The sequence below is a fragment of the Carcharodon carcharias genome, chromosome 6, assembly GCF_017639515.1.
Source record: "Carcharodon carcharias isolate sCarCar2 chromosome 6, sCarCar2.pri, whole genome shotgun sequence".
In the NCBI taxonomy this organism is placed as follows: domain Eukaryota; kingdom Metazoa; phylum Chordata; class Chondrichthyes; order Lamniformes; family Lamnidae; genus Carcharodon; species Carcharodon carcharias.
This window is the reverse complement of record NC_054472.1, coordinates 47,222,416-47,236,962: the sequence shown is the minus strand read 5'-3', so window position 1 is coordinate 47,236,962 and position 14,547 is coordinate 47,222,416. Positions and strand designations below refer to the sequence as shown.

The 14,547-nt window shown below is 44.1% G+C and overlaps 1 protein-coding gene across 3 annotated transcripts in view; it reads right to left on the bottom strand.

Annotated features, from left to right (window-relative positions):
* LOC121278747 (TPR and ankyrin repeat-containing protein 1-like) overlaps window positions 1-14,547 on the bottom strand; it is a 147,942-nt gene that overhangs the window by 28,369 nt on the left and 105,026 nt on the right. For all 3 annotated transcript variants that reach the window (XM_041189136.1, XM_041189137.1, XM_041189139.1), the window contains 2 exons: window positions 8,807-8,963; window positions 8,020-8,108 (listed from right to left, as the gene is read on the bottom strand). In XM_041189136.1, the coding sequence (XP_041045070.1) occupies window positions 8,020-8,108; window positions 8,807-8,963 (246 nt within the window). The remainder of the gene's footprint in view (window positions 1-8,019; window positions 8,109-8,806; window positions 8,964-14,547) is intronic.

Below are 14,547 nucleotides of genomic sequence, written 5' to 3'. Positions count from 1 at the left end.
GAACATAGACTTCTGAAGAAAATAATATTTTTAATTTTGCTGATAACTTTTCTTCTGTAGCCTTTTTATACAGCAAGAAAATCCATCTCAGCAGTGATATTTATTAATGAATACTTGCTAGTAAAGTTATTAAGGGATTAAATTCATTGAACAGAAGTGCTGGGAATTGGGTATTACAACCAGACAAACCAGTCTGTACTAGAAACAGAAAATGCTAGAAAAACTCAGGTCTGACAGCATCTGCGGAGAGAGAAACAGAGTTAATATTTTGAGTCCGTATAACCCTTCTGACCAGTCTGTGATAGCTCATGATGTGGTATGTCTCACACACCATTTCAAGTATAGACAATGAAAGTCATTTGGATCTTTCTGTGAATCACATTATACATATCCGGTTTATTCATTTGAGCTTAGCAGGAGCTAGTCTGAAGGGAAAGCCCATCCAGGGGTGATAGCCAGTTTAATTGGCAGATAAAAGCAAAATACTGCGGATGCTAGAAATCTGAAACAAAAACAAAAACTGCTGGAAAAACTCAAGGTCTGACAGCATCTGTGGAGAAGAAGACAGGGTTAACGTTTCAAGTCCGTATGACTCTTCTTCAGAACTAAAGAGAAATAGAAATGTGGTGAAATATAAGCTGTTTAAGGGGGGGTGGGACAGGCGGAGCTGGATAGAGGGCCACTTTGTTGTAAAATCTTTACTGGAAATCTTGGGACAGGATCAGAAACCAACATACTAACTTCCCATCAAGTCAGGAAACAAAGGAGAGGTTAGTGCTTGACCTCAATCAGTTGAGAGGAATCTGCAAAGATAGAAAGGCAGAATGTGTACACATGCACCTAAATATATAGCCAGTCTGACTGGAGAAATGGTTGTCCAGAAAAATTATAATTAGTCTTCAATCAGGGAATGTTGTTTAATATGTTACAAGAAGCCTTAGTGAATTAAATTTAAGTGACACAAGATTTACTATAAAGTTATTCTGTATGTTAATTTATCAATTGATAAATGAACCAATTTTTATTGATTTACATTTGACTTCATTTCACTAAAGTGTTAATTGGTCTGCCTTTCCAAAAACTAAAAAAAGTACATATGAGGCAGAATGTGTGTGATTACAGTATCCAGTTCATATCATATTGTTACATCCCCCAGGTCACATTGTTATACAACCAGGTATTAAACAGAACAAAAACAGAATTACCTGGAAAAACTCAGCAGGTCTGGCAGCATCGGCGGAGAAGAAAAGAGTTGACGTTTCGAGTCCTCATGACCCTTCGACAGAACTTGAGTTCGAGTCCAGGAAAGAGCTGAAATATAAGCTGGTTTAAGGTGTGTGTGTGGGGGGCGGAGAGATAGAGAGACAGAGAGGTGGAGGGGGTTGGTGTGGTTGTAGCGACAAACAAGCAGTGATAGAAGCAGATCATCAAAAGATGTCAACAACAATAGTACAATAGAACACATAGGTGTTAAAGTTAAAGTTGGTGATATTATCTAAACGAATGTGCTAATTAAGAATGGATGGTAGGGCACTCAAGGTATAGCTCTAGTGGGTTTTTTTTTTATTTTATATAATGGAAATAGGTGGGAAAAGGAAAATCTTTATAATTTATTGGGGAAAAAAAAAAGAAGGGGGAAACAGAAAGGGGGTGGGGATGGGGGAGGGGACTCACGACCTAAAGTTGTTGAATTCAATATTCAGTCCGGAAGGCTGTAAAGTCCCTAGTCGGAAGATGAGGTGTTGTTCCTCCAGTTTGCGTTGGGCTTCACTGGAACAATGCAGCAAGCCAAGGACAGACATGTGGGCAAGAGAGCAGGGTGGAGTGTTAAAATGGCAAGCGACAGGGAGGTTTGGGTCATTCTTGCGGACAGACCGCAGGTGTTCTGCAAAGCGGTCGCCCAGTTTACGTTTGGTCTCTCCAATGTAGAGGAGACCACATTGGGAGCAACGAATGCAGTAGACTAAGTTGGGGGAAATGCAAGTGAAATGCTGCTTCACTTGAAAGGAGTGTTTGGGTCCTTGGACGGTGAGGAGAGAGGAAGTGAAGGGGCAGGTGTTGCATCTTTTGCGTGGGCAAGGGATTGTGCCATAGGAGGGGGTTGAGGAGTAGGGGGTGATGGAGGAGTGGACCAGGGTGTCCCGGAGGGAGCGATCCCTACGGAATGCCGATAAGGGGGGTGAAGGGAAGATGTGTTTGGTAGTGGCATCATGCTGGAGTTGGCGGAAATGGCGGAGGATGATCCTTTGAATGCGGAGGCTGGTGGGGTGATAAGTGAGGACAAGGGGGACCCTATCATGTTTCTGGGAGGGAGGAGAAGGAGTGAGGGCGGATGCGCGGGAGATGGGCCGGACACGGTTGAGGGCCCTGTCAACCACCGTGGGTGGAAAACCTCGGTTAAGGAAGAAGGAGGACATGTCAGAGGAACTGTTTTTGAATGTAGCATCATCGGAACAGATGCGACGGAGGCGAAGGAACTGAGAGAATGGGATGGAGTCCTTACAGGAAGTGGGGTGTGAGGAGCTGTAGTCGAGATAGCTGTGGGTGTCGGTGGGTTTGTAATGGATATTGGTGGACAGTCTATCACCAGAGATTGAGACAGAGAGGTCAAGGAAGGGAAGGGAAGTGTCAGAGATGGACCACGTGAAAATGATGGAGGGGTGGAGATTGGAAGCAAAATTAATAAATTTTTCCAAGTCCTGACGAGAGCATGAAGCAGCACCGAAATAATCATCGATGTACCGGAGAAAGAGTTGTGGAAGGGGGCCGGAGTAGGACTGCAACAAGGAATGTTCCACATACCCCATAAAGAGACAGGCATAGCTGGGGCCCATGCGGGTACCCATAGCCACACCTTTTATTTGGAGGAAGTGAGAGGAGTTGAAGGAGAAATTGTTCAGCGTGAGAACAAGTTCAGCCAGACGGAGGAGAGTAGTGGTGGATGGGGATTGTTCGGGCCTCTGTTCGAGGAAGAAGCTAAGGGCCCTCAGACCATCCTGGTGGGGGATGGAGGTGTAGAGGGATTGGACGTCCATGGTGAAGAGGAAGCGGTAGGGGCCAGGGAACTGGAAATTGTTGATGTGACGTAAGGTGTCAGAGGAATCACGGATGTAGGTGGGAAGGGACTGGACAAGGGGAGAGAGAAGGGAGTCAAGATAACGAGAAATGAGTTCTGTGGGGCAGGAGCAAGCTGAGATGATCGGTCTACCGGGGCAGTTCTGTTTGTGGATTTTGGGTAGGAGATAGAAGCGGGCCGTCCGAGGTTGGGCAACTATCAGGTTGGAAGCTGTGGGAGGGAGATCCCCAGAGGAGATGAGGTCAGTGACAGTCCTGGAAACAATGGCTTGATGTTCAGTGGTGGGGTCATGGTCCAGGGAGAGGTAGGAGGAAGTGTCTGCGAGTTGACGCTCAGCCTCCGCGTGGTAGAGGTCAGTGCGCCAGACAACAACAGCACCACCCTTGTCAGCGGGTTTGATGACAATGTCAGGGTTGGACCTGAGAGAATGGAGTGCAGTAAGTTCAGAGAGAGACAGGTTAGAATGGGTGAGAGGAGCAGAGAAATTGAGACGACTAATGTCGCGCCGACAGTTCTCAATGAAAAGATCGAGAGAAGGTAAGAATCCAGAGGGAGGGGTCCAGGTGGAGGGAGAATATTGAAGATGGGTAAAAGGATCCGTTGAACTGGGAGAGGACTCCTGCCCAAAGAAGTGAGCCCGGAGACGAAGACGGCGGAAGAAGAGTTCAGTATCATGCCGAGCCCGAAATTCATTGAGGTGAGGGCGTAAGGGTATGAAACTAAGTCCTTTGCTGAGCACTGAACGTTCAGCATCGGAGAGGGGAAGGTCAGGGGGTATAGTGAATACACGGCTGGGGTTGAGATTGGAAGATGGGGTGGGGACGGAGGGACAGGCAGGGGTGGAGGGTCCTAGATGGGTGTTGGTGTCGATGAGTTGTTGGAGCTTGCGTTCCTTAGCACTTGAGGCTCATCCGACGCCTCAACAAGAAACTTTTTCTCTTTCTCTCAAGTGCTAAGGAACGCAAGCTCCAACAACTCATCGACACCAACACCCATCTAGGACCCTCCACCCCTGCCTGTCCCTCCGTCCCCACCCCATCTTCCAATCCCAACCCCAGCCGTGTATTCACTATACCCCCTGACCTTTCCCTCTCCGATGCTGAACGTTCAGTGCTCAGCAAAGGACTTAGTTTCATACCCTTACGCCCTCACCTCAATGAATTTCGGGCTCGGCATGATACTGAACTCTTCTTCCGCCGTCTTCGTCTCCGGGCTCACTTCTTTGGGCAGGAGTCCTCTCCCAGTTCAACGGATCCTTTTACCCATCTTCAATATTCTCCCTCCACCTGGACCCCTCCCTCTGGATTCTTACCTTCTCTCGATCTTTTCATTGAGAACTGTCGGCGCGACATTAGTCGTCTCAATTTCTCTGCTCCTCTCACCCATTCTAACCTGTCTCTCTCTGAACTTACTGCACTCCATTCTCTCAGGTCCAACCCTGACATTGTCATCAAACCCGCTGACAAGGGTGGTGCTGTTGTTGTCTGGCGCACTGACCTCTACCACGCGGAGGCTGAGCGTCAACTCGCAGACACTTCCTCCTACCTCTCCCTGGACCATGACCCCACCACTGAACATCAAGCCATTGTTTCCAGGACTGTCACTGACCTCATCTCCTCTGGGGATCTCCCTCCCACAGCTTCCAACCTGATAGTTGCCCAACCTCGGACGGCCCGCTTCTATCTCCTACCCAAAATCCACAAACAGAACTGCCCCGGTAGACCGATCGTCTCAGCTTGCTCCTGCCCCACAGAACTCATTTCTCGTTATCTTGACTCCCTTCTCTCTCCCCTTGTCCAGTCCCTTCCCACCTACATCCGTGATTCCTCTGACACCTTACGTCACATCAACCATTTCCAGTTCCCTGGCCCCTACCGCTTCCTCTTCACCATGGACGTCCAATCCCTCTACACCTCCATCCCCCACCAGGATGGTCTGAGGGCCCTTAGCTTCTTCCTCGAACAGAGGCCCGAACAATCCCCATCCACCACTACTCTCCTCCGTCTGGCTGAACTTGTTCTCACGCTGAACAATTTCTCCTTCAACTCCTCTCACTTCCTCCAAATAAAAGGTGTGGCTATGGGTACCCGCATGGGCCCCAGCTATGCCTGTCTCTTTATGGGGTATGTGGAACATTCCTTGTTGCAGTCCTACTCCGGCCCCCTTCCACAACTCTTTCTCCGGTACATCGATGATTATTTCGGTGCTGCTTCATGCTCTCGTCAGGACTTGGAAAAATTTATTAATTTTGCTTCCAATCTCCACCCCTCCATCATTTTCATGTGGTCCATCTCTGACACTTCCCTTCCCTTCCTTGACCTCTCTGTCTCAATCTCTGGTGATAGACTGTCCACCAATATCCATTACAAACCCACCGACACCCACAGCTATCTCGACTACAGCTCCTCACACCCCACTTCCTGTAAGGACTCCATCCCATTCTCTCAGTTCCTTCGCCTCCGTCGCATCTGTTCCGATGATGCTACATTCAAAAACAGTTCCTCTGACATGTCCTCCTTCTTCCTTAACCGAGGTTTTCCACCCACGGTGGTTGACAGGGCCCTCAACCGTGTCCGGCCCATCTCCCGCGCATCCGCCCTCACTCCTTCTCCTCCCTCCCAGAAACATGATAGGGTCCCCCTTGTCCTCACTTATCACCCCACCAGCCTCCGCATTCAAAGGATCATCCTCCGCCATTTCCGCCAACTCCAGCATGATGCCACTACCAAACACATCTTCCCTTCACCCCCCTTATCGGCATTCCGTAGGGATCGCTCCCTCCGGGACACCCTGGTCCACTCCTCCATCACCCCCTACTCCTCAACCCCCTCCTATGGCACAACCCCTTGCCCACGCAAAAGATGCAACACCTGCCCCTTCACTTCCTCTCTCCTCACCGTCCAAGGACCCAAACACTCCTTTCAAGTGAAGCAGCATTTCACTTGCATTTCCCCCAACTTAGTCTACTGCATTCGTTGCTCCCAATGTGGTCTCCTCTACATTGGAGAGACCAAACGTAAACTGGGCGACCGCTTTGCAGAACACCTGCGGTCTGTCCGCAAGAATGACCCAAACCTCCCTGTCGCTTGCCATTTTAACACTCCACCCTGCTCTCTTGCCCACATGTCTGTCCTTGGCTTGCTGCATTGTTCCAGTGAAGCCCAACGCAAACTGGAGGAACAACACCTCATCTTCCGACTAGGGACTTTACAGCCTTCCGGACTGAATATTGAATTCAACAACTTTAGGTCGTGAGTCCCCTCCTCCATCCCCACCCCCTTTCTGTTTCCCCCTTCTTTTTTTTTTCCCAATAAATTATAAAGATTTTCCTTTTCCCACCTATTTCCATTATATAAAATAAAAAAAAAACCCACTAGAGCTATACCTTGAGTGCCCTACCATCCATTCTTAATTAGCACATTCGTTTAGATAATATCACCAACTTTAACTTTAACACCTATGTGTTCTATTGTACTATTGTTGTTGACATCTTTTGATGATCTGCTTCTATCACTGCTTGTTTGTCGCTACAACCACACCAACCCCCTCCACCTCTCTGTCTCTCTATCTCTCCGCCCCCCACACACACACCTTAAACCAGCTTATATTTCAGCTCTTTCCTGGACTCGAACTCAAGTTCTGTCGAAGGGTCATGAGGACTCGAAACGTCAACTCTTTTCTTCTCCGCCGATGCTGCCAGACCTGCTGAGTTTTTCCAGGTAATTCTGTTTTTGTTTTGGATTTCCAGCATCCGCAGTTTTTTTGTTTTTATCCAGGTATTAAACAGATCCTGATCACAGTTTACAGGAGAAAATAGGATCACTGAATCCAGACAAAGAGTACATAGTATAAACCATAAAATCGTAACAAGAACTGTTTCATGTTTCACATGCCCTGAATTGATTGAAAATGCTGCATAAAATAACATTTGGGATACAGTATATTAGTCATTTGAAGAATGATGATGTGATAATTATAGCATCCTTGGGAGAAACAGATGACATTTCTCCCAAAGTTCTCCACCACTGGGGTTCTCATGTCATGTCGTACGCTAGAACAGTGAATAAGCACTTGATTGGTTGTAAAGCATTTTGGGATGTCTTGAGGCTGTGAAAGTCACCACATAATTGCAAGTCTTTTTTCCTTTGTTTTCTGGGTCTGTTGTAGACTGTGACAATTATTTATCATTGTATCAAACCCAGATTTGGTAGGTGAATTAAATGGATCTCGATCTTCTTTTGTCCAGTAATTGCTATGTTTCTATGCAAAGGATTGTTATCTGGCAGCCAGAGAGATAAGTACAACTACTGAGGGCATTTGACTTTGAACTCGGTCAAGAGATCTTAAGCATTCTGAATGGGAGCTAGAGCTTTGTTCTTAAGAGTTTACTTTTGCTTTTTATTTGAATACTTTCCCCATGCAGTAACCTCTTAAATCATGGACCTTAGCTCTGGCTGAAAGGACAGGCAAGAACCAAGATTCCTTTGTGTTCTCTGGCAACATCATCTTCAATTAATTGGTGGCAAGTGAGTATATGTAAGCCGGCCAGGGATCCATGCCAAATTTTCCCCGCTTCCTATGACATTTTGCTTTCAATCAGAGTTGCCCAAAACTGATGCATTTGTAGTGGGAGGGAGGGAAGTACATATATAACAATTAGAAGGCTGTCCTTGCCTTGTGCAACAGTCAGGTTTCCGGAGACCCAACTGGCTGAGCACAAGCAGGTTTAACTTGAGTCTTACAGCATCATTAACATACTTAAACACAGAAGTTAACATGGCCGGAGCCAGTCCCACCCACACCTAAACCCATCCGTTTACCCATGTTAAAATTGCAACCCCCCGTACCCAGGATTGTGAAAAATCCTCTTTCAGATCTACATACATTGTTTTCAATCCATAAACTAGGTTTCATATTTCAACTTCAATTTTTTTAGCTCTTACCTTCCAACACTGATGTTTTGCAAAGTAGTCACCTCTTTCTGCCCATTCTTGCATTGTTGAGATTTTAACAAACATGCTGTCATCAAGCTCTGGAAGAAAAACATTTGCTTCAAATAAATTTTAACGTACTTTATTCCAGTAAAACAAAGAGATTTTTCTATAGATGGATATAAATATAAATGCAAGTTGGTTTGTTGCAAGTCAACACCCAGGAATACTGCACTGTTTCAATCATATGGAGAACAAAAGTATAAAGGTCTTGCTCATTTCAGTGGAAGATGAAATGCTTAATCTCCTCTCTGCAGTGTTAAACATTTACCATTAAGCACCACAGAATCAGCTTGGTTCAGTTGGTAAGTCTCTTGTCTGAGACAGATGTTCAAGCCCCACTCGAGGATCTGAAAACAGCCTGGTGACAATGAAGTGCAGAGCCAAAAACATAAATTTCTTACCATTTTACCCTATGAACAGACCATCCAAAATGTTCAAAACTCCTTATAGTTATTTGGTTAGTTCACCTATGTTCTGAGGACTGAAACTAGAACAACTGGAGTGATTAAAAAGCAGATAAACATTTTCCAGTAATGAATGAATCAAGTGATTAAGGCTTCTCTCTCTCTCTCCATTTCTCCCTCTCCCCAAACCCTGACAAGTAAAATTAAAAATTTAATTGAATAAGCTTCGAATCTTCAGGTGTCTGCAACGACTATGCAGGTTTCAACACTACAAACAAGCATAAAGTTTTAGCTTTGTTGTTCTTTGTGTGTTCTCTGCTTCTCTATCTTACCTTTGTTTTCATCGGTTTTGACGACTCTGACTAAATCTCTGCTGATGAAGTACTTGAAGGCTGGTTCACGTTTCCCTTTGTTTTCATCAAAGATCCACAAGTTCACCCTTGCTCGTGTGAAGGCTGTGTACAATTGTTTGAGTTCACAATTGAGCAGCTGATGCACAGAAAGAAATGAGCATTTTGATTAGAATTGACCAATGACATTCACTATAGGATATATACAGCATGGTAAACATCAGCAATTACTTTTATTCATTTGTGATGATGCTACTTTAATACTTTAGCAACAGGTTTAAAATAAAAATAGGCACTGAAGTTTGTCTTTTGAAATTTGGGTTTGTTGATTTTAAACTTTCTTCCATGTACCATGGTATCTTCCTGAGCGGTTCAATAGTTGCAGAAGGTATAAATGAAGAAAATTAACTTACATTCACTGATCGTTATATCTTTTAAAACTAATTAGAGAGACTCACTGCTGGTCTGTCACAAACTATTCATCACTTGTACTCACATTAAGGCACAATGGCCGCTGTCACACGAGGACACCAATTTCAATAAAGGAACGTGCAAAGGAGCTAAAGTGTTACAGGCTGCAGTTTTGAAGGATGCACTCAGTTTGTAAGGAAGTGTAGCCTGACCTCCTAAAAATATGTGGGATGAACTGTCTTGGTAAAATCTGCTACAACCAGCGAGTTTCCCACTCTTCAATTAATCTGGTTTCACTTTGTTATTTTTCTAGTTTAGTTACCTCTCCCTACTTACGACATGCTTTGTTCTTCAACTCACAGCATACAATACATAACTACATCCCTTCTAGATGGCAAGATGTAGCCAGAAGGGACTGCAAAATGTGGGCACAACATGTTAAAAATGTTTGGGAGCCAAAAGTAGTTAGAATCCATAGGGAAAAAACGGTAGTCAGGGACTAGTCAGAAGTAGTCACTGTTTACAAGGAACTGACCTGTCAAATTCAACTTAAGTTCAAGTTTGAGATGGAATTGTTTGCATGTAACCATGATTTGTATAAAGTCATATTAAAATATGTAAAGATATTGGGATCAGAAAAGTACCTATAACAACTACTTGCATTTAAAGCACTTTTAATGTAGCAAACGCTCCCAAGGTAATTCACAGGCATGAAAGCAGACATCAAGCTAAAGAAAGAGACATTAGGACAGGTGACTAAATGTTTGGTCAAAGACAGAGGCTTTCAGTGGCCTGTTAAAGAGAGAGGTGGAAAAATGGTTCAGGGAGGGAATTTCAGAGCTTAGTGCCAATGATTGAAGGCCTAACCACTATCGGTGGGGCGTAGAAAGTGGGGAATGCACAGGAGACAGTCACACCTCTCAGATTAGGTAATTCAAATTTGGTCTGCGATCAGGGACAGGAGAGTGTCACTGCAGGTGAGGCAAGAATGGGGACCCAGGGGGTAGCGTTCAAGGAGCCTTGGCCCCTCCAAATGTCCAACAGTTATGAGGTTCTTGCTAGCTGTATGCATGAGAACAGGGACTGCAAGGAGGATGAGCGAACTGACCACAGAACCATGGTACAGGGAGCCATTCAAGTGGGGGAGGAAATAAGAACATTGTAGTGGTGGGGACAGTGTAATTAGGGGGATAGATACTGTTCTCTGCAGCCATGAGTGTGAGTCCCGAAGGCTGTGTTGTCTGCCCGGTGCCAGGGTTAAGGACATCTCCTCAGGGCTGGAGAATGGAAGGGGAGGGATCCAGTTGTTGTTGTCCATGTAGGTACCATCAACATTGATAGGACTAGAAAGGAAGTTCTGCTGAAAGAATTTGAAATGTCAAGAGCTAAATTAAAAAGCAGAACCTCCAGGGTAATAACTTGGGATTACTACTTGAGCCACGGTCAAACTGGCAGAGGGTAAATAAAGTCAAGGAGTTAAACGCATAGCTCAAAGATTGGTGTGGGAGGAATGGATTTCAGTTCATGGGGCACTGGCATCAGCACTGGGGTAGAAGGGAGCTGTTTCGGTGGGATGAGATTCACTTGAACTGTGTTGGGACCAGTGACCAGGCGAATCGAATAACTATGGCTGTAGAGAGGGCTTTAATATAAAGAGAGGTGGGGCGGTTCTACAGAGGGGATACGTAGACTTGCAAAGCAAAAAGATTTGGCAGCATTACACGGTAAGTATTTAGGCAATGATACTCAGAGTGTCCGACAAAATGTCCAAACATAAAAAAACAGCAGCGAAATAATAAAAAGGCAAAATTAATGGCTCTTTGCTTAAATGCATGTAGTATTTAGAACAAAATAAATGAATTAATGTCACAAACAGAGGTTAAAGGGTAAGATTTTATAACCATTACGGAGACATGATTACAAGGAGATTAAAGTCGGGAACTAAATATTCAGGGGTATGAGAGTTTTCGAAAGGACAGGCAGAAAGGAAAGGTGGTGGGATAGCCTTGTTAGTATAAGATGGAATAAATACAATAGCAAAACATGATCTTGGGTCAGAGGATGTAGAATCCATGTGGGTGAAGATAAGAAATACCAAGGGGAAGAGGACACTGGTGGGATTAGTCTATAGACCACCTAACAGTAGCTATGCTGTAGGACAGATAATAAATCAGGAGATAATGAGGGCATGTAAAAAAGGCAGTACATTAATCAAGGGTGACTTTAATCTTCATGTAGATTGGGAAATCAATTGGCAGAGGTAACCACAAGCAAGAATTCATAGACCGTATTCGGGACAGTTTCCTGGAACAATATGTTGTGGATCCAACCAGGGGTAAAACTACTTTGGATCTGGTAATGTGTAATGAGGCAGGCTTAATCAATGATCTCAGAGTAAAAGATCCCTGGAAAACAGTAACCATAACATGGTTGAATTTAGCATTCATTTTGAGAGTGAGAAACTTGAGTCGGAACCAACTGTGCTAAACTTAAATAAGGTTAGTTACAAAGAAATGAGGGCAGAGTTGGCTGGAGTGGACTGGGAAAGGAGTTTAGCACAAAAGACGGTTGATGAACAATGGCAGATATTTAAGAAAATAGTTCATGACTCACAACAAAGATATATCCCAGTGAGGAAGAAAGATTCTAGGAAGGGGATAAACCAACCATGGTTAACCAAGGAAGTTAAGGAATGTATCAAATTGAAAGAAAAAACATACAATGTGGCAAAGATTAGTGGTCAGGCAGAGGATTGGGAAAGTTTTAAAAACCAACAGAAGATGACCAAAAAAATAATAAAAGAGGGAGACAATAAACTTTTGAGGGTAAACTAGCAAATAATATCGAAACGGACAGCAAGAGCTTCTTTAAATATATAAAAGAGAGCAGCCAAAGTGAACATAGGCCCCTTACAGAATGAGGCTGGGAAAAGAATCATGGGGAACCAGGATATGGCAGAGGAGCTGAATAAATACTTTGCATCAGTCTTCATAGTAGAAGACACTAATAGCATTCCAAAAATACCAAATAATCAAGGAGCAAAAGGGTGGGGAGGAAATAAATACAATAACTATCACTAGAGAAACAGTACTAGGGAAACTAATGGGGGCTAAAGGCCAGTAAGTCCCCTGGACCTGATGGGTTGCATCCTAGGATATTAAAGGAAGTAGCTACACAGAAAATGGATGCACTGGTTGTAATCTTAGATTCTGGAAAAGTCCCAGAGGATTAGAAAACTGCCAATGTAACACCCTTATTCAAAAAGGGAGGGAGACAAAAAACAGGTAAATATAGGCCAGTTAGCTTAACATCTGCCATTGGGAAAATGTTGGAGTCTATTATAAAGGATATAACAGCAGAGCATTTAGAAATACACAATATAATCAAGCACAGTTAGCATGGCTTTATGAAGGAGAAATCATGCCTGACATATTTATTAGAATTCTTTGAGGAGCTAACAAGCAGGATAGATAAAGGGGAACCAATAGATGTAATATATTTGGATTTCCAAAGGGTGTTTGATGTGGTACCGCACATAAGGCTACTTAATAAAAGAAGAACCCATGGTATTGGGGATAGTATATTAGCATGGATAGAGCATTGGCTAACTAATAGAAGTCAAAGTTGGGATAAGGGGAGCATTTTCAGGACGGCAACATGTAACTAATGGAGTAACAGCGATCAATGCTGGGGCCACAATTATTTACAATATATATTAAGGACCTGAATGAGGGAAATTAACGTACTATCGCCAAGTTTGCGGATGACACAAAAAATAGGTGGGAAGGCATGTGGTGAGGATGACACAGAGTCTATGGGGGATATAGACAGGCAAAAACTTGGCAGATGGAATGTAATGTGGGAAAATGTGAGGTTATGCACTTTGGCAGGAAGAATAGAAGAGCAGAATATTATTTAAATGGAGAAAGGCTGTAGAAAGCTTCAGCACAGAGGGATTTGGTGGTCCTTGTGCATGAATCCCAAAAAGCTAGCATGCAAGTCCAGCAGGTAATGGGGGAGGCAAATGGAATGCTGGCCTTTATTTCAAAGGAAATGGAGTATAAAAATAGGGAAGTCTTGCTAGAACTATAGAAGGCACGAGTGAGACCACACCTAGAATACTGTGAACAGTTTTGGTCCCCTTATCTAAGGGGAGATATAATGGCATTGGAGGCAATCCAGAGAAGGTATGGAGGGATTTTCTTATGAGGAAAGGTTGAGTAGGTTGGACCTGTACTCTTTGGAGTATAGAAGAATGAGAGGCAATGTTGGGGAACACAGGGTTTAGTGAGAGGGGGAACTAAAAGAAATCAGTATTAGCAGGGAAATGGTGTTGGGGAAATTGATGGGATTGAAGGCCGATAAATCCCCAGGGCCTGATAATCTACATCCCAGAGTACTTAAGGAAGTGGCCCTAGAAATAGTGGATGTGTTAGTGCTCATCTTCCGATAGTCTATAGACTCTGGAACAATTCCTACAGATTGAAGGGTAGCTAATGTAACCCCACTATTTAAAAAGGGAGGTAGAGAGAAAACAGGTAATTATAGACCAATCAGCCTGACGTCAGTAGTGGGGAAAATTCTAGAGTCCATTATAAAAGATTTAATAGCTGAGCACTTGGAAAACAGTGGCAGAATCGGACAGAGTCAGCATGGATTTACGAAAGGGAAATCATGCTTGACAAGTCTATTGGAATTTTTCGAGGGTGTAACTGGTAGAGTTGATGAGGGGGAGCCAGTAGATGTGGTTTATTTGGACTTTCAGAAGGCTTTCAACAAAGTCCCACATAAGAGTTTGGTGTGTAAAAGCACATGGGATTGGAGGTAGTGTATTGAGATGGATAGAAAATTGGTTGGCAGACAGGAAACAAAGAGTCTTTTTCCGAATGGCAGGCAGTGACTAGTGGGGTACCGCAGGGATCAGTGCTGGGACCCCAGCTATTCAAAATATATATTAATGATTTAGATGAGGGAACTAAATGTAATATCTCCAAATTTGCAGGTGACACAAAGCTGGGTGGGAGGGGTGAGCTGTGAGGAGGATGCAGAGATGCTTCAATGTGATTTGGACAAGCTGAATGAGTGGGCAAATGCATGGCAGATGCAGTATAATGTGGATAAATGTGAGGTTATTCACTTTGGTAGCAAAAACAGGAAGGCAGATTATTATCTGAATGGCTATAAATTGAGAGGGGGGAATGTACAACGAGACCTGGGTGTCCTCGTACACCAGTCACTGAAGGTAAGCATTTAGGTGCAGCAGACGGTAAAGAAGGCAAATGGTGTGTTGGCCTCCATAGCGAGGGGATTTG